Source organism: Mustela erminea, chromosome 3 (genome assembly GCF_009829155.1).
Source record: "Mustela erminea isolate mMusErm1 chromosome 3, mMusErm1.Pri, whole genome shotgun sequence".
Lineage (NCBI taxonomy): Eukaryota > Metazoa > Chordata > Mammalia > Carnivora > Mustelidae > Mustela > Mustela erminea.
Genome location: NC_045616.1, coordinates 158,556,389 through 158,577,346, shown reverse-complemented (window position 1 = coordinate 158,577,346; position 20,958 = coordinate 158,556,389). Strand labels below are relative to the sequence as shown.

General features: G+C 51.8%; 1 protein-coding gene across 2 annotated transcripts in view; it reads left to right on the top strand.

The window, feature by feature from the left end:
- ADCY2 (adenylate cyclase 2) overlaps positions 1-19,755 on the top strand; it is a 409,046-nt gene extending 389,291 nt beyond the window's left edge. The window contains exons 23-25 of one of the 2 annotated variants that reach the window (XM_032337793.1): positions 10,168-10,282; positions 14,210-14,334; positions 18,895-19,755. In XM_032337793.1, the coding sequence (XP_032193684.1) occupies positions 10,168-10,282; positions 14,210-14,334; positions 18,895-19,047 (393 nt within the window). In that variant the 3' untranslated portion in view covers positions 19,048-19,755. The remainder of the gene's footprint in view (positions 1-10,167; positions 10,283-14,209; positions 14,335-18,894) is intronic. The other variant, XM_032337794.1, reaches the window with a different exon arrangement.
- Positions 19,756-20,958: the final 1,203 nt, after the last annotated feature.

Genomic DNA, 20,958 nt, shown 5'->3' with positions numbered 1-20,958 from the left:
GAGCTATCTGCCCCCCCCCCGTTTCCTCACGTAAAATGGGGAGCGGGCCCGTTTCATACACAGACTACTGCGTGGCCAGAGCAGGTGGCACGGCTGGCAGCCGTAATGACCCAGTTGTGACTCGCGCTCGGCTCTGCGCAGGGCTGCCGTTGCTGCCTCCGCAGAACGGTTAGAAGGGTTTGGGACATAAATGCAGTAGGATATGCCGTCAGGTCCATGCGGCCGTTTACTCAGTGTGAGCTGTGTTTATGCAGGGCACTGAACTAGAACTCCGTAAGGTCATCCTAGAAACACTTTGAACTGCAGCTCAGGTCTTCTGCAAGGAAAGTGCATGACCTTTGATTGGGGTGAGGGGCGTATCACACATGATACGTATCAATGTGGATATTTTATTTTTCTAAGACATGAACGTTCTCTTCTGCCTTTTGTAACCTGCCTGTAACCTATCTACTTGTCTTTCTAGTTCTAAGTCAAGAAAAAACCCTTTCTCTTCATTCTTTAGCCAAATATTTAGTTTGACAACAAAAGACATTCAACTTGCAAAATGTATCAGGTTGATCAAGGATTAAGGTGCTTTTCTTAAATCCGAGAAGAGGCAAAGTTACCTGGAGAAGAGCCGTGTGAAATTGAGCTCGTGTTCCTCGGCTCCCTCTTGTTTCCTCCCCATGGCGGCCGCACAGGGACCTGCACAGACCCAGCAGCCTGTCCGCACCTGACAGAGCACGGCTCTTGTGTCTGCCTTTGTTTTGCTTCGTTCGTATTTTTAAATGAAACAGTGCATTCTCTGTTTAAGCTTGAAGACAATGAGACTGAGTAGTTGGTTGCCTTATGCATGACCGCTGACTGTTGTTCTCGAAGGAAGCAGGGGCTTGTCAGAAAGTGAAGCGTTAGACTGAGAATGGGCCGGCGTTCTAACCCCACTCATCCCCCCACGAACGTGCGCCTGAGAAACACATGAGCTGTGGGGGAAGCCGGGGACCCTTCCCTTCACTGCCAGGAACCCCCCCCCAATCTGCTTCCAGGCTGCACAGCTGCAAAGCCTCCCACTTGCTCCTGCCATGGCCTTCACCCCGGAAGCCCTGAGAGTACATCGTGGGTACAAGTATGTTCTTCTTGACTTACAGGGTATTGTTCTTAGAAAAAGGACATTTTACTTAAAAAAAAAAAAAAATCATTTCCAATTCTCCCGACAATTGGTAGCTTATCTACCTGATCCTCACCCCTGATGACAATAGTCGGCAACTGGGACATGGAAGCAGCTGCTTCCCTGAGGCCCCGTGTGCTCTCCGCACCGCCACGCCACTCCGTGTGACATCCTTCCGTCCGCTGCCTCCTGGGCCCTCACCGCTCCGCGTCCGAGGCTTGAGGGCCTGGATCCCAGAGGAAGTCCATCCTGCACGCCCTAGTCAAGGATTGGGCTTTCTCTGGTCTTAGCCATGGTGTATATCATTCGGATCTTTTTCAAACAAATATTATTAAGAACTTAGATAAGTTGAGGGGTACCTGGGTGGCTCATTCAGTTAAACGTCTGCCTTCAGCTCAGGTCTTGATCCCAGGGCCTAGGGATCATGACCTGGGATCAAGTCCCACATTGGGCTCCTTGCTCGGCAGCGAGCCTGCTTCTGCCTCTCCCTCTGCCTGCCGCTCCCCCTGCTTGTGCTCTTTCTCTCTGTGTGTCAAATAAATAAATAAAATCTTAAAAAATAAAAAAAAGAACTTAGATATGTTGAACCCAAAATACAGGAATGAACTTTCATTCCAATTCCTGCTTTGATTATATTACTGCTGTAGTAAGCCAGACCTCCAGCTCTCCTTCTCGGTCTCAAGTAGATTGAGACCCGTGGCCAGCAGTGCTTTGAAAAGAATCAATTTGTAGTACTAGAAAACATAGGCGGGGGAGAAGCAGAGAGGGGTGCCTGGAAGCTCTTACGCTCTTCCGCGGTAGGGGGACTACCATTTTATAAAGCATTTGTCGTCTCACTCTCTTTTTAATTATTCTTTTTTTTTAATTTTTTAACTTCATTTTATTTCTTCAGTGTTCCAAGATTCATTGTTTATGCACCACACCCAGTGGTCCATGCAATCCGTGCCCTCCTTAATACCCACCACCAGGTTCACATATACCCCTACCCCCTCCCCTCCAAAACCCTCAGTCTATTTCTCAGACTCCATGGTCTCTCACGCTTCGTCTCCCCCTCCAGTTTCTCCCAATTCACTTCTCCTGTCCTTCTCCTGATGTCCTCCATGTTATTCCTTATGCTCCACAAGTAAGTAAAACCATATGATAATCAAAACCACCAAAATTAACAAGACAGTAAACCACATGTGTTGGAGAGGATGTGGAGAAAGGGGAACCCTCTTACACTGTTGGTGGGAATGCAAGTTGGTGCAGCCTCTTTGGAGAACAGTGTGAAGATTCCTCAAGAAATTAAAAATAGAACTTCCCTATGACACTGCCATTGCACTCCTGGGTATTTACCCCAAAGATACAGATGTCGTGAATGAAGGGCCATCTGTACCCCAATGTTTATAGCAGCAATGGCCACGGTTGCCAAACTGTGGAAAGAACCAAGATGCCCTTCAACGGACGAATGAATAAGGAAAATGTGGTCCGTATACACTATGGAGTATGATGCCTCCATCAGAAAGGATGAATCCCCAACTTTTGTAGCAACATGGACGGGACTAGAGGAGATTATGCTGAGTGAAATAAGTCAAGCAGAGAGAATTTTTAAAATTAATCTATTGAATTATTTATTTCTATAAAAATTAACCTGATTTTAAAAACTTTTAAAAGTAAAGGTAGTCGTTTATTTGTTGTATCCACACAAATGCACCGGCCAACCCAGGGTTGCAGCTTGAGGACAGTTACTAACACCGCCTTTTGCCACATCTGGGTCTTGCCGAGTTCGCCCTATAGAGACACCGCTGTCGGCAAGCACAAACGTTTCTCCAATTTTCGGCTCCCCCCGTCCCCCAGATCAGATCCCAGGCTCCTGGGGATCCATCTGGGAGACTCCTGTACTGGCTCACGCAGTGTGTTAGGGACACTGAGCTGCCAGCAAAGCCATGAGCAAGAAACGTTTTCCTTCCGCCTTCAGGGACTCGGGTTAAGGGCTCCGTCTCTGGCTGGGTGGGTCTAGATTTTATTTAGCTGGTGGGACATCCAGCGGATGCTTCCTTTCCCCACTGGGGCGGGTGACAGCTCCTTGCTGATGGCCGACTCCTCTGGAACTGCCCTCCGGAGTTTACAGCCCAGGAATGGCACATGTGCAACCAGTCTCAGTGCTGGGTGCCGTGCAATACTGGAGGCCACCTCCGCCAGCCCAGGCCGCCCTAACAAACGGCCAGAGGCTGGGTGACAACATTTATTTCTCGCAATTCTGGAAGCTGGTATAGCCAAGACCAAGGCAGCGGCAGATCAGGTGTCTGGTGGGGACCCTCCTGCCGGTTTGCTGATGGCTGTCTTCTGGCTGTGTGTCACATGGTGGAAGACAGGGAGAGGAAGCAAGCTGTACCCAGCCCCTGCGCGTGAGGGCACTAATCCCATCATAAGCCCCCCCCCCACCATGTGACCTAGCCACCGCCCAGAGGCCCCCCTCCTAATCCATCACACCAGCGCTCAGGTTTCAACACAGGAATTTTGAGGGGACACATTCAGTCCATAGCGGAGGGACTTTGCAAAATTGACTGGGGAAGGGACGCCTGGGTGGCTCAGTGGGTTAAAGCCTCTGCCTTCGGCTCAGGTCATGATCCCAGAGTCCTGGGATCTATCGAGCCCCGCATCGGGCTCTCTGCTCAGCAGGGAGCCTGCTTCCCTTCCTCTCTCTCTGCCTGCCTCTCTGCCTACTTGTGATCTCTGCCTGTCAAATAAATAAATAAAATCTTTAAAAAAAAAATTGACTGAGGAAGAAGTGAGGGGTCACTCTGAGACCTTCTGCCGCAGTGTCACTGTAGCTCAAGCACCCATCGAAACCAATAACCATCGTCTCCTTTACTGGAAAAGGAGAAAATAGTTCGGGTCTCTGCTGTGTATTTTTGTACAAACATCAGCTTCCATGATGTGTTATAAGCAGAGAGAAATGTCTTCCCACTTTCATGCTACTGACAGGAAACTGAAGACTGAAAGAAACCACACCATTGATCTTCATGAAATAGACTGGGAATCTCAAAGACTCGGGAGATGTCAGACGCTCGGTCATTGTCAAAGCCGTACATCTCTGTAGGATGCTCCGTGTGTGCAAAGGGAGAAAGTTCTAAACTGGGGCATAAGACAGTTTCTGACCGACATTTTCCTCCTAGATGATTTTCTCGTCAAGCAGAGCCACATGCTTCTCTAAACCATCATAAAAGAAAGGAAATAAATCCTGAGCCCCAGGGATACAGCCTGAATTTACCTAACCACTTCACTTCGCCCTGCCCACAACCCTAGGAGACAGGCAGTTACTGTCCCATCACAGATGAGGAAACAGACACCCAGAGAAGTTAAGAGACTCAGCCAAGGCCACACAGCTGATGGTTATAGGACCTGGGGCTGAACCCAAGGTTGCCGGACCCAAAGGTATGGGCAGTCATTTGGGGGAACATCCTGCTTTCAGACAAGCAGTGGACGGTCAGAGTGTTAATGCTGGTCCTGGGGAAATAAAGGAAGACGTGAGTGGCAGGAGGGAGCCCATGGGAGGCAGACGTAGGAACTGGGGGCTGGGCGGGGAGAGGGGCGGCCGCACAGAAGGCCAAGCTGCCAGCACCTCCGGCTTCTGATACAAGGATCTGCCATCGATGACGCCGTTAGCAGAGCAGGAGAGTCAAGAGTGAGAGGTATCCTTGGGGAGATGAAATAATCGTATTAGTTTTGGACACACCGTTTGGGTGTGCACTAGGGTCGCCAAGTACAGCTCCAGCCACCCGCATGGCTAGTTCCAGAGCCGTTAACCAGCCCTTCCTGGGGACAGCTCCCCACCAGCTGAGTGCCTCTCAGACTCCTCATCCAACCCTCCCGCCACCATTGACCAGCAAGACGATCACGGAAGACCGCTTACCTGTTTGTCGACCTGTTTGTGCAGATTTCACATAAACCTGTCCCTGAGGAAGCTCACAAAAATGAATGTGATGTGAAAGTTTTAAAATTAATAAGCTAAAATGGAAGGAAAGTCAAAGATGCAACACAAAGATGAAGATGGGACACAAAATGCAAACAGCCAAGGTCCCACCACAGTCTCGATGCGCGCAAGGAGGGCGGCCACGTGGCAGCTAAGATGAGGCCTGGAGTCGGACGCCCGGTCTGCTGCCTGTGCCAGTTTTTAACCATCCAGGGTCTCTCTTTCCCCGTCTGCATAACGGGGATAAAGACAGGAAGTCCTTCATGGGACTCCCTGTGAGGATTAAATACACAAATGCAACGATGTTGATGTTGCTCACAATTATTCAGACATCTCCAGCAGCCAGGACACTACCTACGTGTCCCAGTGCTCATAGGGACAATCGTGTCCCTCATTCATTAATGTATCTGAAAACCAGGCCTGGGGTACACGCTCTCATAACCATGACAGTGGCTCCACGGTGAGCGGTGTGCTTGGTAACTAACTTCCTCTTAGGAAATGGTTTAAAACGGGAGGGTGGGGTGGGGGGTGCTTCCAGAACATTGTGTAATGTGCATTTCAATAAACTATGTTCCCTGGAAAGTGAGACTGGTGGAAAAGAGTGAGAGCTCACCTGAATCCAAGTTCCGGAGATTCGGATGGCCTAGCAGTCAGGCCTTTTTCCCCAAATATGTGTTTACGCCTTGGAGTTCTGGTTAACACTGGGAAGCTGGGAGTCCCAGGTACCTGATAGGTCCGACAGGTACCGGACACTCGGGTGGTCAGAGCCACCACATGAGAGCCCATCCCCAGCCTGTGATGATCAGCCCATGTGGGAGGGAGCAGACCTTCCCTTTCGAGAATGTAAGGTCTCATCCAGATCTCCCAGGGGAGGGGCGCCTGGGTGGCTCAGTGGGTTAAAGCCTCTGCCTTCGGCTCAGGTCATGATCCCAGGGTCCTGGGATCGAGCCCCACATCGGGCTCTCTGCTCAGCAAGGAGGCTGCTTCCTCCTCTCTCTTTCTGCCTGCCTCTGCCTGCTTGTGATCTCTGTCAAATAAATAAAATGTTTAAAAAAAAAAAATCTCGCAGGGGAGAAAGCTCCTAGACGGTCGTTCTGACCCTTCAGCAGCAGACAGATGCCCCCACAGCAGGTGCTCCGTGAGTATGTGACGGGTGGGAGACGGCGAGGAGAAAAGAGCGGTCTCGAGAGGAGGCGTGTGTGAATTTCAGCCTAACGCATGAGCCAAGGGTTTACGGTCACTTGGGTCATACAATGACCACGATAAACATACATGTGCTTTAAGCGGCGTTCCTGGCTGGTGGAATTTCCAAAGCAAACAGCTTCCAAGATGGGTTCTGGGGTACGGAATGCACCTCCTTGCCGTGTTACTGGAAGTCGCTTAAATACTTGGAGACATCTGAGAGAAATCATTTTGATCGTGGGAGAAAGAGCTGCTTTATACTGTCATCAAATATTTATCAAAAGCTCAGTTTAAGGATTTTTTGAAATGAACTGAGCTCTGAGCATAAAGATTGAGCGTCATTTTTTTCGAGGACTTAGTAAGCCCAAATGAGTTATCGACATTGGAGTTAAACCCACTCCCAGGACTTGGTCTCTCCATTCATCACCGAAGTCATGGAAACCTCCAGCTTAAGCCCACCGCGTGAAAACAGATCGGGTGATAATTCCTCGGCGAGGCGTTTCCTGCGCCGCCGTTCGGTGGCAGCAAACCATGTCACCCCCCCGCCCCGGCCCCGCCCCTGCAAATCTGTGCTCCTTGCTGGGACAGCGGTGATGTTAGTGACACGGGATTCTGCCTGTTGATTTCGAGCTCCCTGTTGAGTTCGTGCTCCCTATTCAGGGCATGATGTCTCCGGGGGACTGCGTGAACCTCCAAATCACGCCTTCCCTGGGGGTCATGAGACAGGAGGCATTGGAGCACGGACGGAAGCGCCGCACTGTCTGAAGGAATGACCGCGTCCTCGCCGACTTCCACTGAACGTCCGTTCCCCGGTTCCGGCTGTTGAAGCTGTTTGCATTTCCTCGCACGTTCCAAGTTAAGGATTTACGGTGCCAGTAAGGTTTTATTGGTCTTTCTCTAGAAGGACAGAATTCATGTAAGGTTTTATTGGTCTTTCTCTAGAAGGACAGAATTCATGAGAGGAAGACGTTCTCTCTGAACCAAGAATGGACGCCTCTTTCCTGCTCATGTTCGGATGATCGAGCGCAGTGATCTCGGGTCGGGGGGGAGGTTTGCCCCCGAAGGGACATCAGGCAACATCTTTTGGGCTGTCATTCCTGGAAGGCAGCCGTCCTCTCACTGCTGGCCTCTGTGGACAGAGTCCCCCAGGACAGGGAATGACCCAGCCCAGGTGTCAGCAGGGCCCACAGCAACGGACCTGCCCAGTGCTAGCCTTCCCGACTCCTGTCCCTGAAACACGTGGACTCATGGAGTGACTCTGCTGCCATTTTCCTTTCTCCTTTGGCCTTGGTTTTCCCCACCACCCTGTCACCTCGAATATGCTACGTCCACTGCCTCCACCGTCCTGCTCCCTCATCCCTACGGAGAGCCTCAGAGCTGGTTTTTATCTCCGCCCTGCGTGGGGGGCTCTCCCCTCCCCGTTCACCAGGGACCTCCCCTTTGACCTTCTGGAGAGCTCTCTCTGTCTCTGACGGAGCTCCCCTGGGGCCCAGAGGATCCAGCACGTGTCCTGGAAGTCGCCACCTGAGCTCCACAAAGGCCCACCTCTCCTGCTTTTATCGCAGGGATTCCCAGTGTCCTTACTGGTTTCCTCCTCTGTCCCCAGCCGAGTGAGGCGCACCCCCCATCCCTGCTTGAATATCCCATGTGTTCTTCTTCCCTTAGAGCCCTCTCCCACTTCAGGGATGTATGAATGGCCCCTCCTGGACATAGGACCCCCTACCCCAGTGAGCATCCCTTGGCCTTGACTCCCCCCAAAGCTTGACGATGCTCTCAGTTCCTCCCAGACATTTCCTCTTGGCTCCACACCAGGCAGTGTAAGCGCAGTCCCTCGATGACCAGGCATCGGGTGCTGCTCCTGGACCACACACTGCCATGCTGGGGAGACACCGAGTAACAGAAGACAGTCTGCTCTTGGGGAGCTCACAGCTAGTGACGGACATGAAAGACCACGCTGATTCTCGTGCCAGAACGGACGCCGGGGAACAACGAGCCCCAGATGCTGGGCAGATCCAGTGGATGGGGCTGGGTCTACATGTCACCCCACATTCTGATGCCCCCAATCAGTATTGGGGCAGCGGGAAACTTCAGGACATGGAATACATTTTATGAATTATATATGTATGCTAATAGAGAGTCAGTGTTTAAAATATAACCAAAAATAGAAATATTAGAAAGATGATCTCCAAAAGGAATTACAAACATAATTAGGTGTTAGAAATTCATTGTGAATGTAAATTAACAAATATGAGTTAATATAAGTTAATAGCAAATAGGAATAGACATTCCCACTTACCTTCATTGGAAACCTTGAACTTGCCCTTTCCTTCGGCTCTCTATGTGTGATGTGTGATGACTGTTCCTCAAGAGATGAGAAATCGCCCGGGGCCGGGAAGGCAGGGAGTCGTCGCCCTGTGTTGGTCGGCTAGGGTTCTGCCGTCACAGAGCACCACAGACTGGAGGCTTAAGCAACAGAAATCTGTTGTCTCCCAGTTCTCCAGCCTGCAGGTCAGAGGCCGAGGCACTGATGGGTTGGTTTCTTTGGAGGCCTCTATCCTCGCTGTGTAGACACCCTCTTCCCCCCGTGTCTTTGCGGGGTCCTCTCATGTGTCTGTGTCTCCGTCTCCTTTTCCGAAGCACACGTGTCATACTGGATAAGTCATACCAATGACCCAATTTAATCTCAATCCCCTCTTTTTTTTATTTTTAAATTTATTTTTTATTTATTTTCAGCATAACAGTATCATTATTTTTTCACCACACCCAGTGCTCCATGCAATCCGTGCCCTCTCCAATACCCACCACCTGGTACCCCGACCTCCCACCCCCCACCCCTTCAGAACCCTCAGATTGTTTTTCAGAGTCCATAGTCTCTCATGGTTCACCTCCCCTTCCAAATTCCCCCAACTCCCTTCTCCTCTCCTTCTCCCAATGTCCTCCTTGTTATTCCTTATGCTCCACAAATAGGTGAAACCATATGATAATTGACTCTCTCTGCTTGACTTATTTCACTCAGCATAATCTCTTCCAGTCCCGTCCATGTTGCTACAAAAGTTGGGTATTCATCCTTTCTGATGGAGGCATCATACTCCATAGTGTATATGGACCACATCTTCCTTATCCATTCGTCCGTTGAAGGGCATCTTGGTTCTTTCCACAGTTTGGCGACCGTGGCCATTGGTGCTATGAACATTGGGGCACAGATGGCCCTTCTTTTCACGACATCTGTATCTTTGGGGTAAATACCCAGGAGTGCAATGGCAGGGTATAGGGAAGTTGTTCTTAATCCCCTCTTTAATGACGGAGGTAAAAATCTCCAAAAAAAAATTTTGAGGTATTGGAGGTTATGAATTTGGGTGGACATAGAGCACCCCTCTCCTATCAGGGCAAAAGGAAGATGTGGTGTTTCCAGAACCGGAGGGAGCTGTGGCGGGTGTGGAGTGGGGAAGAGGAGGAACGGACCCAGCTCTCTCCCCTGCACCCCCGGACCTTCCCTGGCCCCTCGCATTGGTCAGTCCCACGGGAGGCCCCAGCCCAGTGGAGAAGGCGGGGAGATGGGCGTGGGAGGCAGCGGGGATCCAAGAGCCAACTCTCCTGGCAGTCTTCTGTCTGGGTGTCTGTCTGGGTGCTCCGTGTCTCCTAGGTCTCAGGTCTCCCACGGCCACAGAAATGAATGGGGTCACAAGGCCTCCTCATGCAGGGGGTAAACCCCACAGGACTGGGGCATTCTTCCTGACGGGAGCCCCGCCTTGCGACCCAGGGACTGTCTTCCTGCCCCTTGAGCTCTAACCCCCACCCCGTGCTGCTTCCGTCCATAGTGTATATGGACCACATATACATATTTAGATAGTTAAATATAAATATTTAAATATTTATATCCGTCCAGGAGCCCGAGCGGCAGTACATGCACATCGGCACCATGGTGGAGTTCGCCTTCGCACTGGTGGCCAAGCTGGACGCCATCAACAAGCACTCCTTCAACGACTTCAAGCTGCGCGTCGGTACGTGCTGGGACCATCCCGCAGCTGTGGCCGCGGCTCGGCGGGGGACCGGCTGGGGAGGGTCCGGGGAGAGCCAAGCCCTGCGTTTGAGGGGCAGGAGGACCGGATGGGGGGCGGGGAGGCTCAGGGAAGTGAGGAGCCCCTGAGACGCTTTTGTACAAATTAGAAGACAAAACAGCCTTTGGTAGGAGCCCGGCTGTGAGCGCTGCTGGGTCCTCCCGCTGCATTCCAGCCGCGCTGCCTCCCAGCTGCGCTGCCTCACCCTTACGGCCAGGGTCCCTCTGCAAGCCCTGCGTGCGGCCTTACGCCAGCAGCACAGCATCGACTGTAAGCCACCCCATGAGTTTAGGGACCCCTGCCAATGAAATCAGCACCTGCCATGGGCTGGGAGATGCATCCAGGCTTGGAGATCCAAAACTTTTATTTATATTTAAATATCTAAATATATTTAATATATTTAATAACATTTAATATAGTTTAATATACTTATATATAAATATGTATTTAATATATATTTATATATTTTATAATGTAATTATAATGTAAATTGTTATTTTATTGTAATGTAAAAATGTTATATATATATATATTTTTTTTTAAAGGCATCTTAGAATTGTTGAAATAGTCACACACCCCTGGGGGTCACAACCTCCAAGAACCCTAAACATGTGTCCCAGGTTCTGAAATACCCACAGCTTTTCTGATTGGATATTCAAGCCAACTTTCTCTAAAACTATTTCTTTAAAATTCTTTAAAACACTTAAATTCTTTCTAAATTTCTTCTAACGTTTTCTAGTAAGTTCTTCCCTTACTTTAAGTTGACTCATGAGCATGTTTCACGCTTACTTGCGTTTTTCAAACGTCTATACACATAAAAAGTGTGCTTTGAGCCCTCAGCGCAGCACACCGCCGTCTGGCCGGGGTACAGTCGTGGCCATTCATGGCGGGTGCGGGTTCTTCGACCCTTTTATGTTCCTCTTGGCCACACATTTTGCTTCTTCTGAAAGCCAGTCCACATACGAGTAGGTCTCATAATAAATTCCATTGGAATGGCTTTTCATTTCATTTGCATACAGATTTTCACTTTAAAGAAAATCCCAATATTTAGAGTGATTTTCTTCCTTTGCTGTGCGTATGTGCTGAATTTTAAAACCCGGGCTTATTTTACGGGTCTGTAGCTGAAGGTGCTCGTCTGTGCTGTTAAGTGTCCTGGTCTGGACGCCTTTTCCTTCCGACTTCCTCGCCTGTGGGCCCAGCTGCGCTCGGGGAGGCACTGCGTTCCCCGGCGGTGAGCAGGGCCGGCAGGCGGGGGCTACCCCACGGCCTGCTGACCATGTCGGATTCGGAGGTGCCCCCTTGACCCTAGAGCCTCCTGATTGTTTTGGCAGCTGAGAGAATGAGCTCTTCAAACATCAAGCACTCTCATAAAAAGAAAAATTAAAAAAAAAAAATCTATTACCTGGGGGCATGACGGGTGTGTTGAGAAGCATTTACAGACAAAACAGCACCACCCTTCCCTGCAGGGTGAGATGCGGACAGCTGTTCACTGGTCACCTGCGTTACATCCCAAAAAAGCAGTTTTCTTGGTCTAGACCATAACCGCATTTTCCAAATTAAGGAATGGAATTGACCTTCTTGGGCAGGAATTTGTTGAGTGTTTACTTTACTCTGCTTATCGAATAACAAATAGTATCTGCACACTCACTCCTCGCACCAGCTCTTGGGGATTTCCGAGGAAGCCTAAGCTCTGTGTTTCACAGGCCTCGGGGCTGCCTCTCCCCAGCCCTGGGCCTCACTCTGGGGGCGGCTTGGCTGCACTTGGCTGCGTGGCGCCATCCAGTGGCCATTCGCAGTAGGAACTCGGGAGAGTAATATTTCCCCAAAAAATGATACAAGTAAGAAGAGATGAATTTACTCCTCAGGTCCTTTTCTGCAGGGCAAGCTACAGAATCAGTCGGTTAGCGGGGCCAAGGTTCGAGCACATCCCTGCACTAAGTAGACTGACCCGGTGCCAGGAATCAACCCAAGCTCCCCCCCACCCTCCGCCCCCACCAGGCGCTGACCAAGCAGGACTCAGCAGCCAGCAGAAAAGCTGACGGCAGAGGGGTTCGAGAGCACCAGCCAGCAGCTAGAATAAATTATTTGGGGTGTCTAAAGCAGAGTGTAAGCTTTATTGTGTACTCGGCAAAAGCAGAATTTCTTGCTCACTTCTCGCATACCTTCAAAGATTCTGTGGAATCGTGTTCACAGAACAGTGTTCTACTCTGCTTCCTGCCCACCTGTCCATTGCAAAGAGGAATCTTGGGCTTAGGTCTGTAACCAAGGGTAGCACGCTAAGCAGTTCAGGAGTGGGATATGGGATCGCTCAGAAACACCCTCCTTAACCGATGCAAGGTGACCCCGCAGTGAGGCAGGGGTCTCAGAGCCAGCAGAAAATGTAGGGGGCACAATCGACCCATGTCTGTATTTCTGTTTCTATTTCTGGGGCCTTTCTCCACACCACTCCCGTGAGACATGTGGGTCTGCCTGTTTGGACTGAGATGCTGGGCAAGGACTCATCCAGCCTGGAGCACTGGGTGGGGGAGGGGCCCGGCCTCTCTGATTAGAGAAGCTGATCAGACTTCCAGGGCTTCAACGCACCCGGAGCTCAGGTGTCTGCATGTAATAACCATGGGCTTATAATCACGGTTCCGAACTGAAGGGGCAGTCACTGCCACCGTCACCAATGTCGGCAGTGGTCTTGGGTGCCCGATTATCTGGGAAGTCACATGGGCCAGCTGGGATGGCCAGAAATCCGTCCGATCAGTGGGGTCTTGGCCACCTGGGCTGGAAAGTAGCGACTCCGGAGCTTCTCCGGCAAACTTCTGGGGGGTCTCCCTGGGGAATCACGGTTGGTGAGGAGACATATGCCAGAGGTAGGGGTGTCCTCAGTCTAATGGAGACAAAGCTATAAAGAGCCCAGCTTCCAGGGGGCAAGAACCCACACACCTGCCCACCAGGGGCCAGCCTGTCTACCCAAAGATCCCTGCAAACTCGAGCCTCCGGGGACCCTCCCCGGGCTTATCGGCTGCAGCCTCTTATGGCAGAATTCCCTCACATCTGAGTCCGTATTGCCCCTACTAAGATCTGTTGTTGTTTCGACGCCGACATGGTCACGTTCAGGGAGTCCTTTGGAAGGTGGTTTAGCCCAGCACAAACATGTTCCTCTGGAATTCAGTAAACTTGCCATTGGGACATTATCCAAGGCAACAGCCCTCAAGGTGGGAAGAAGCCTTGGGCATGGGACACGTGTGGCAGATAAGATGGCGGCGTCCTTGCAAGCAGGGGCCATGGAGCCACCTCTCTGCCGTCGGCTGCGTGTCTGACGGCCGTCCTCTGCTTCCATGCCCGAAGCTGGAAGTGAGGAGGACAGTAGCCGCCCTGTCGGGCTGTTGTGAGAACCACAGGGGTTTTTACATATAAAGCGCGTGGAACAGCGCACGGCAGGTGAGGACACATCTCTGGTGTCTGGCGAGGGGGGCGTTCAGCGAGATGGCGGCACAGACCCCGAAGTCCAGCAGCAGCAGAACCGCCGCTCACTGCACTCAGGGTCGCTATTTCAAGCAGAAAGACGTGTATTTCAAAGTTAACACTAACTCCACAACTATTGGGAAATACAGTGATCATCACTTGCCTAAGATTATGTAGCAACATAGGAAACTATTATGTTGGGTTTTTTAAAAACATAACAATGGAATAATAATGATATATGGGGACATAATCAAGAATCAAGGTTAAGAAGGGAAAAGAATGTTTTTCTTTGCTTTAGAACCCCATGGGTTGAACTAATGTTTGTTCAGCAACAATGATTCGGGAATATCCTTGTGAAGCTTTTCTGTTTAAGACGGTGGCTGTGACGTGAATCTACCTGGCTCTGCTGTGCTACAGGTATTAACCACGGACCTGTGATAGCGGGTGTCATTGGAGCTCAGAAGCCGCAGTATGATATCTGGGGCAACACCGTAAATGTGGCCAGCAGGATGGACAGCACTGGCGTATTGGACAAAATACAGGTAATTCAGTGTGCTCTGTAAGCATCGATCGGTTCTGTCCTCTTGAAACCACAAATAAGTGTAATAATGTTAATAACATACTGAAACAGAGAGTCTTGAAACTTACTTAAATCTTGAGGAAACCTCAAAATACATCGACATGAACAGAAGTCCTTTTTTATTGGGGAAAGGTTAATTCATTTCTGTATTCACTCTTAGCAATAATTTAGGAATATAATAATATAAAGATTATCGCCTTGGTGAATGTCAACGATCGTGAAAATCAACTTGGCGGTCAGACACTTGAGCGTGAAGTCAGGGCCGGACATGTCCCTCCTCTTCCGTCTCATGGCCCAGCACCTCAAAAGTTGCTTTGCCTGGGAGAGGGATAGTATAACCGACACCAGACATAACCCCCAGACTTCCTGTCCTGGCGGCTGAATTGGAGGGTAGTGGAATAGAGCCCATTGGGGAAAGGCGGGGGGTAGGATTCTGGGTGATAGGTAATAGCAGTGCCAAATCGGACCAGCATGGGGTTTGGTTCTCTAGAGTGATGGGAAAGTTCTGGAATCCACCCAAGGTAGGATGCTTGAACATGGTACCAGACATCTAGAAGGAGAGACTGACTTCTAATGAGAAGAACGTGTGTGCATGTTTCTGCAGAACTTTCAGTTTGCCTCACCCTCAAGCAGTGGTTCCACATGTCACTCCAACTCCTTATATTCTGGAAGATAAACTCCTGCCACATGGCAAGTTTGTACGAAAACCACAGGACATATACTTTTTCTTGTGTTGGTCCTTCACGAAGTCCGTAAGTCCCTGTTCTGTGTGCCTTGGCTGGGCTAGGGTCCTCAGGTATAACCGTGCCTCTAACATTGTGGCAGAGACTCCGAGTTCTCTACTGACTTTAGCAGGAGACGCGCTCCCACGTCGTCAAGAGCGGGTCTTCATTCAACCTCCGCTCACCTGCCCTTCACGCTCCCCACCCCATTCATTCAAGAGGATTCCATTCCTGTGAGCTTCTAGGGCATATCCCTAATTTTTATGTGGAACGGGCCCGACATCACTTCTCAGTGTTCATCTTCTTCCAGCCAGATGATCAGTCCACTGTCGCTGAAAGTGAGCGACCGAGCGACCGCGAGAGGACAGCTGACCTGGGGAGGAGCAGCCGGGGCTTCCCGGCCAAACCGCTGTTGCCAGGGAAGAGAGCCGGTCGGCTGTGCTCACGAGAGCCAGTCCAGACGGAGTGTCACAGAAGTGGGGCTGAGCGGTGGTCACTGTCTGAGGAGACGGCCCGCTTCCCCCCACGAGGGGCACGGGCCGCCGTGTTGGCAGTCCAGCTGCACCGTGTGCTTATGCTACCACGGCCTCTGGGCCTTCCTGCCCGTGGGTCACCTGTTCCCCCTGCGCAGGAATGTTCCAGCAATCCTGGCCAACAAGACGTCTTCCATTTGGTGTGGGAGAGGGTGCTCCTGTCAAAGACACACGTTCCCACATGTAGGCCGACCCAGGCCCCCTGCCCACGCCTGCAACATTCAGAAGACGGATTGGTGACCTTAACAAGCTGCAGGACGCTCCAGGTGGTTTTCAAGTACTTGGGATAAGAATCAAAAACAATTTAAGAGCGGCTGGTCAGGGAGAGTGCTCCCTCCTGGAGCCCGTAAAGCCCCCCAGATCAAGGCTTCAAATGAGCCTGAGCTCCCGTGTGTCTCCAGGAGGATATTGGGCCTCGTACATCTCCGGGTGTTTTGGGGCTGAGCAGCCCCGGGAGGGTCTCTGCTCGCTTGGAGCCCAGAGGAGACGAGGCGGGTTTCTCGGCGGGAGAGCAGCTCGCTGGCAGGTGTGTGTGCTCACGCAGCACGGCAGAGGTTGGTGTCCACGAGCTCCTTCTCCTGAACGCATGTGTTCCCTCCACCTCCAGTAGCTTGGCGTTTCCTCTTATGTGCACAAAAAGTGGTGAGCGGTGCTGAGGTCACTACAGAGCCCCTCCCGGGCCTGGGGACCAGGCCGTTTGGATCAGGGAGCCTCCCACTCCCCCGAGCCTTCTCGCCTGGAAGCCCAGACAGCAGCAGAGGAAGCCCACGGCTCACGCAGCCGGGCTTCCCTTGCACTTGGACACTAGCCGGGGCTCCTGCCGGAGACAGCTCCCTGCTGCTCCATCCCAGGATCGGGGGCTGGCGTCCCGCACTCCGGCAGCTAGCTCACGGACGCCCGGGCCGCCGCTCCCCGCCAGCAAACACCTCAGCCGCTCCGTGAACCCCCGAGGCTCCAAAAGATGTGTGTGTTCTCTGTAGGAGGTCCGAAGTCAGATGCCTGTAGGATCCTCTAGTTCTGACGGCCCCTGAGATCTCTGATCACGAGGACGTATCTGTAGTCGGAGTTTCTCGGCTATGTCCAGGGTCTTCCGGTTCTAATCCGGGATGCAAAGTCCGCCCTGGGCTGGGGCTTCGCCTGTCTTCCCCCAGGACTTGGAGCCAGCCCTGGAGGAGGGGAGGATGTGAGCATCTGGCACCTGCGTCCCCCTTCTCTTGCGCTGGTCATAAGGGTCCCAAAGACCCACACCGGCCCCTGGGCTAGGGGCTGGCCACGGGAAGAGAGTGATTTTTCTAGCTTTTTCCATCAACCTGCCCTTGAGACCTTTATACCACACAATTCATCCTTATTTCTGGGGGTCCTTGGATACCTTCCTGGGTTCTCCTGTGGTTTTGCTGTTCTCCTGCCCCGTGCCCTGACAATGTCTGCCCTGGACCCCTCTCAGCCACCAAGCCCACGGAGGCTGTTTCACCACAGGGTCCCCCAATGGTGCCTGATCCAAAAGCAGAATTGTATGCTAGCCTTGCTGTGCCGTCCACAAGCCCGTCCAGCTCGCATGTGTCACCCACACACATGAGGGGACTGCCCCCTCCCCCACGCCGGTGCCACGTCCATTTTCTCCGATGACGCAGGAGGAAATCCTTCCTCCCCTGCTCTCTCACACCCTTCCAGAGTGGCCTGACTAGGCAGTTCGGGAAAAACAGCTCCCCCCTCTCTGTTCAAGACCCAGATACCTCCGGGGAGGCCCGCCTGGGGGCCATGTTCCTGATGGGACGGTCTTCTCCCGCCACCAGGGCCGAGGCCTGTCCTGAGCCACATCTCTTCTGGCCTCACCTGTTCTCTGCTTGAGAAAGCGCCATTAGCAGGAGGCTTCCCAGCATTCGAGCAGACAGACCCCGGCAGGCCTGGGCGGCCCTCCCCAGACGTGGGCCCCGAGCAGAGCCCAGAGCACACATTCAGGCTAAGATGGTGTCGGGCTCAGACAGGAGAGCCGTCCGGCCCGGAGCTTCCCTGCCCCGCGGCCCCCAGCAGGCCCTGACTGCAACTCTGCGGTTAGGCTGCCAGCCCCCGGGGCAGCGGCAGGAATCACCTGCCCCGTCCCGTCATCGTCGGGCTGCAAAGGAGGGCCCCCGCCCTGTTAGCATCTCACAGCCAACTCGGTGAAGGGAGGGAACCTTCAGGACCTGAGCCGGGTCTTGCCCAAGGCTAGTGTGGACTCCTAGTGTCCTTCCGGTCTGACTCTCGAGCATTCAGCCGGAAGTCCGGGGCCGTCTGCAGGAACCCAAAGACTTCTCAGGATGCCCTCCCCCACCTATTAAAGTCTGTTACTCAGATTTATGACATTGTGAGATGACATTCATGACCATTTGCAAAGATTATCCAGAATCCGGCCGCTCCAGCACACCCTGAGATCCTGTCTTTTCCCCAGGTCTCTTCTATGTGAATACGCCATCCTCACATAGGAGACATCATAGCGTGGGTCATGTGAATACGCCATCCTCACATAGGAGACATCGTAGCGTGGGTCATGTGAATACGCCATCCTCACATAGGAGACATCGTAGCGTGGGTCATGTGAATACGCCATCCTCACATAGGAGACATCGTAGCGTGGGTCATGTGAATACGCCATCCTCACATAGGAGAGATCGTAGCGTGGGTCATGTGAATACGTCATCCTCACATAGGAGACATCGTAGCGTGGGTCATGTGAATACGCCATCCTCACATAGGAGACATCGTAGCGTGGGTCATGTGAATACGCCATCCTCACATAGGAGACATCGTAGCGTGGGTCATGTGAATACGCCATCCTCACATAGGAGAGATCGTAGCGTGGGTCATGTGAATACGTCATCCTCACATAGGAGACATCGTAGCGTGGGTCATGTGAATACGCCATCCTCACATAGGAGACATCGTAGCGTGGGTCTAGGCTTCATGCTGCCTTTGGGGTGAAGCAGATCTGCTTATTTCACAGTCTCATCCACGATACGGATCACGGCGACGTCACGGTTCATCTCCCCCCAGAGATCACTTGACTTTTAGGTGGTTTATAGTCTGTCACTGTCGCAGCTCAAAACCACACATTATCCTTAAAAAGCTCTCCTTCCTCTGAGTTATTCTCTCTCCTAATTTCTCAGGAGTGGAATGAATGAGTCAAAGAACAGGAGTGGCTTTGGCTCTTGATCTTTGCGGTGAAGGGACCTCCCAGAGGCGGTGCGGCACAGACACTGACCGCTTCTTCATCTGTCCGTGTGCTTCTAGGTCACCGAGGAGACAAGCCTCGTCCTCCAGACCCTGGGGTACACGTGCACCTGCAGAGGAATAATCAACGTGAAAGGCAAGGGCGAGCTGAAGACGTACTTTGTAAACACAGAAATGTCACGGTCCCTTTCCCAGAGCAACCTGGCATCCTGAAGAGTTGCCTTCACTGAGGCAAGAAGACTGTATTTTGGGGGAAGGTACAACGCACTTTCTGACCGCAAACTTTTGTCCCTCGTTTTTGATGTGCGTGCTCTGTTCTGTCCTATGGAGCCTTTTCAGACTCGTTCCTATGACCCTGGTGGCATTTCGTTTGGTGTGTGACGTGTGCCCAGATCGCTCTGCCACTTGCACTGTGCTTACTCCGAAGCAGAAGGAAAAGGAGTGTGTGTTACAGGAGAAACGTGTTCGACGGACTCACAAAGACGGCGGACGTGAAATAAACAAAAATTCTTAAGGCAATAAAACTAGGGGGTGTATATTATCTTCCGGTGCATGTTCTTTTCTGGAAAATATGGTAGCTCGCCAACCGCATCTGCTAGTCTGATATTAAACACACAGTATTTGTGAATAAGTTGATTTCTGTCACCCCACATGGGAGTTGACTGTGTTCACCCACGTGTCTCATCGCCAGTGGCTGTCCGTGGGCCCCAGCGGGACCCGTGGTCCTGTTGCCTTGCTCTGTCGCGTCTCGTGCCATCTGTCTCCAGGATTAGTTCTCACAATCTAGAACCAGTTTTGTACCAAACGCGTCTGATGTTTTGATGCCATTGTCTTTTGTAAAGTTGATTCATTAAAAGTTTTATGTACTTTGGTTTAGAATCTGTATCTTCCCCCACCCCCCACCCCCCGTTCTGCCCTCTCCTACGGGTTCACTCCAGAACCGGGATTTGCTTTCCCTGCTCCTCTGACGGTTGTGACAGAAAGAGCTCCCCGGAAGCAAAGGTTAACATATCCTTGAGTGATTCAGATCAGGACGAAGTCCGTGAGGCAGATTCCTGATTCTGCCACTCTCTGGAAATGCTCCGTGGGTCCCACAGTCTGGTTTTCACTTGGCATCTCTGGAGAACACTTTCTGGGAAGTTACGGTAATAGTGAAAGGATTCTCTACCAGCAGCAATGCCCTCTCTCTCTGGCCACGTGCTCTGGTCTGCAGCCCTCACCGCAGGCTGTGGGAGAATAAGTTGGCACTGACTGTGTACCTCAGAAGCCCACCACAGTAGTTTGAACTCACCGGGAGAAGCTGCCAGGCCCCAGAAGATACCTGTTCATGTCTGAGGAGGCTTAAGAGGGCACAGAGCCAATGTTCCGCATTTTTGAAGAAAGAAGACTTGGGGAAATTTGTTCATGTAAATCCAACTCTAGAGTTTGAGGGCTTTTCCTTCACATAAGGAAACTGTACTTTGCCAAAGGGTGACCGAGAGAGCGATCGTGCAGAACGCGATGTTAGAAAGCAGAGCTACAGGTGCCCACCCGGCTGGGCACGCCAGCTTCTCCTCCCGGCTCAGGGCAGGCGTTTGTGAGGCACGGAGGACCCCCGAGCAGTCAGGGACAGCTTGTTCTTGGGAACTCAGAGCACAAGCCCTGGTTTAATTCCTGACTGGCCGCTTATGGGCTGTGTGGCTGGGAGGGTATCTCTCCTTTTCTCTTTAGGGGTATTTCCTCTTTGATAGCTTCGGGTCTGAGTCAAAGAGCTAATGACCGAGAGAGAGCCTGGCAGTTACCACCAGAGCCACCGCCAGAGCCAGGATTTTGACTCCGACTCAGGTAAAAGCACTTCTTGAAACTAGGAAGAGGCCTCCAAGTGGGAATACAGCATGACTTGGTCCGTTACCTGCCTCGGTGAGGGATTTTTTTGATCCTATAATTATATCTCAGCACTGGCCTTCCCACCGAATTCTCATAAAGGTGACGGAAGGAAGAAAACACATGTAAGGGCCCCTGTCTTTGCTCTAACAGCGATCGGAACTAGGGAGCCCTGGGGTTTCCGTGACGTGAGACTGGCCTTCTGTGTCACTCGTAACCGTGGTCGGCAGCCATATCCCGGGGGTCCTTACTCCCTTAGAG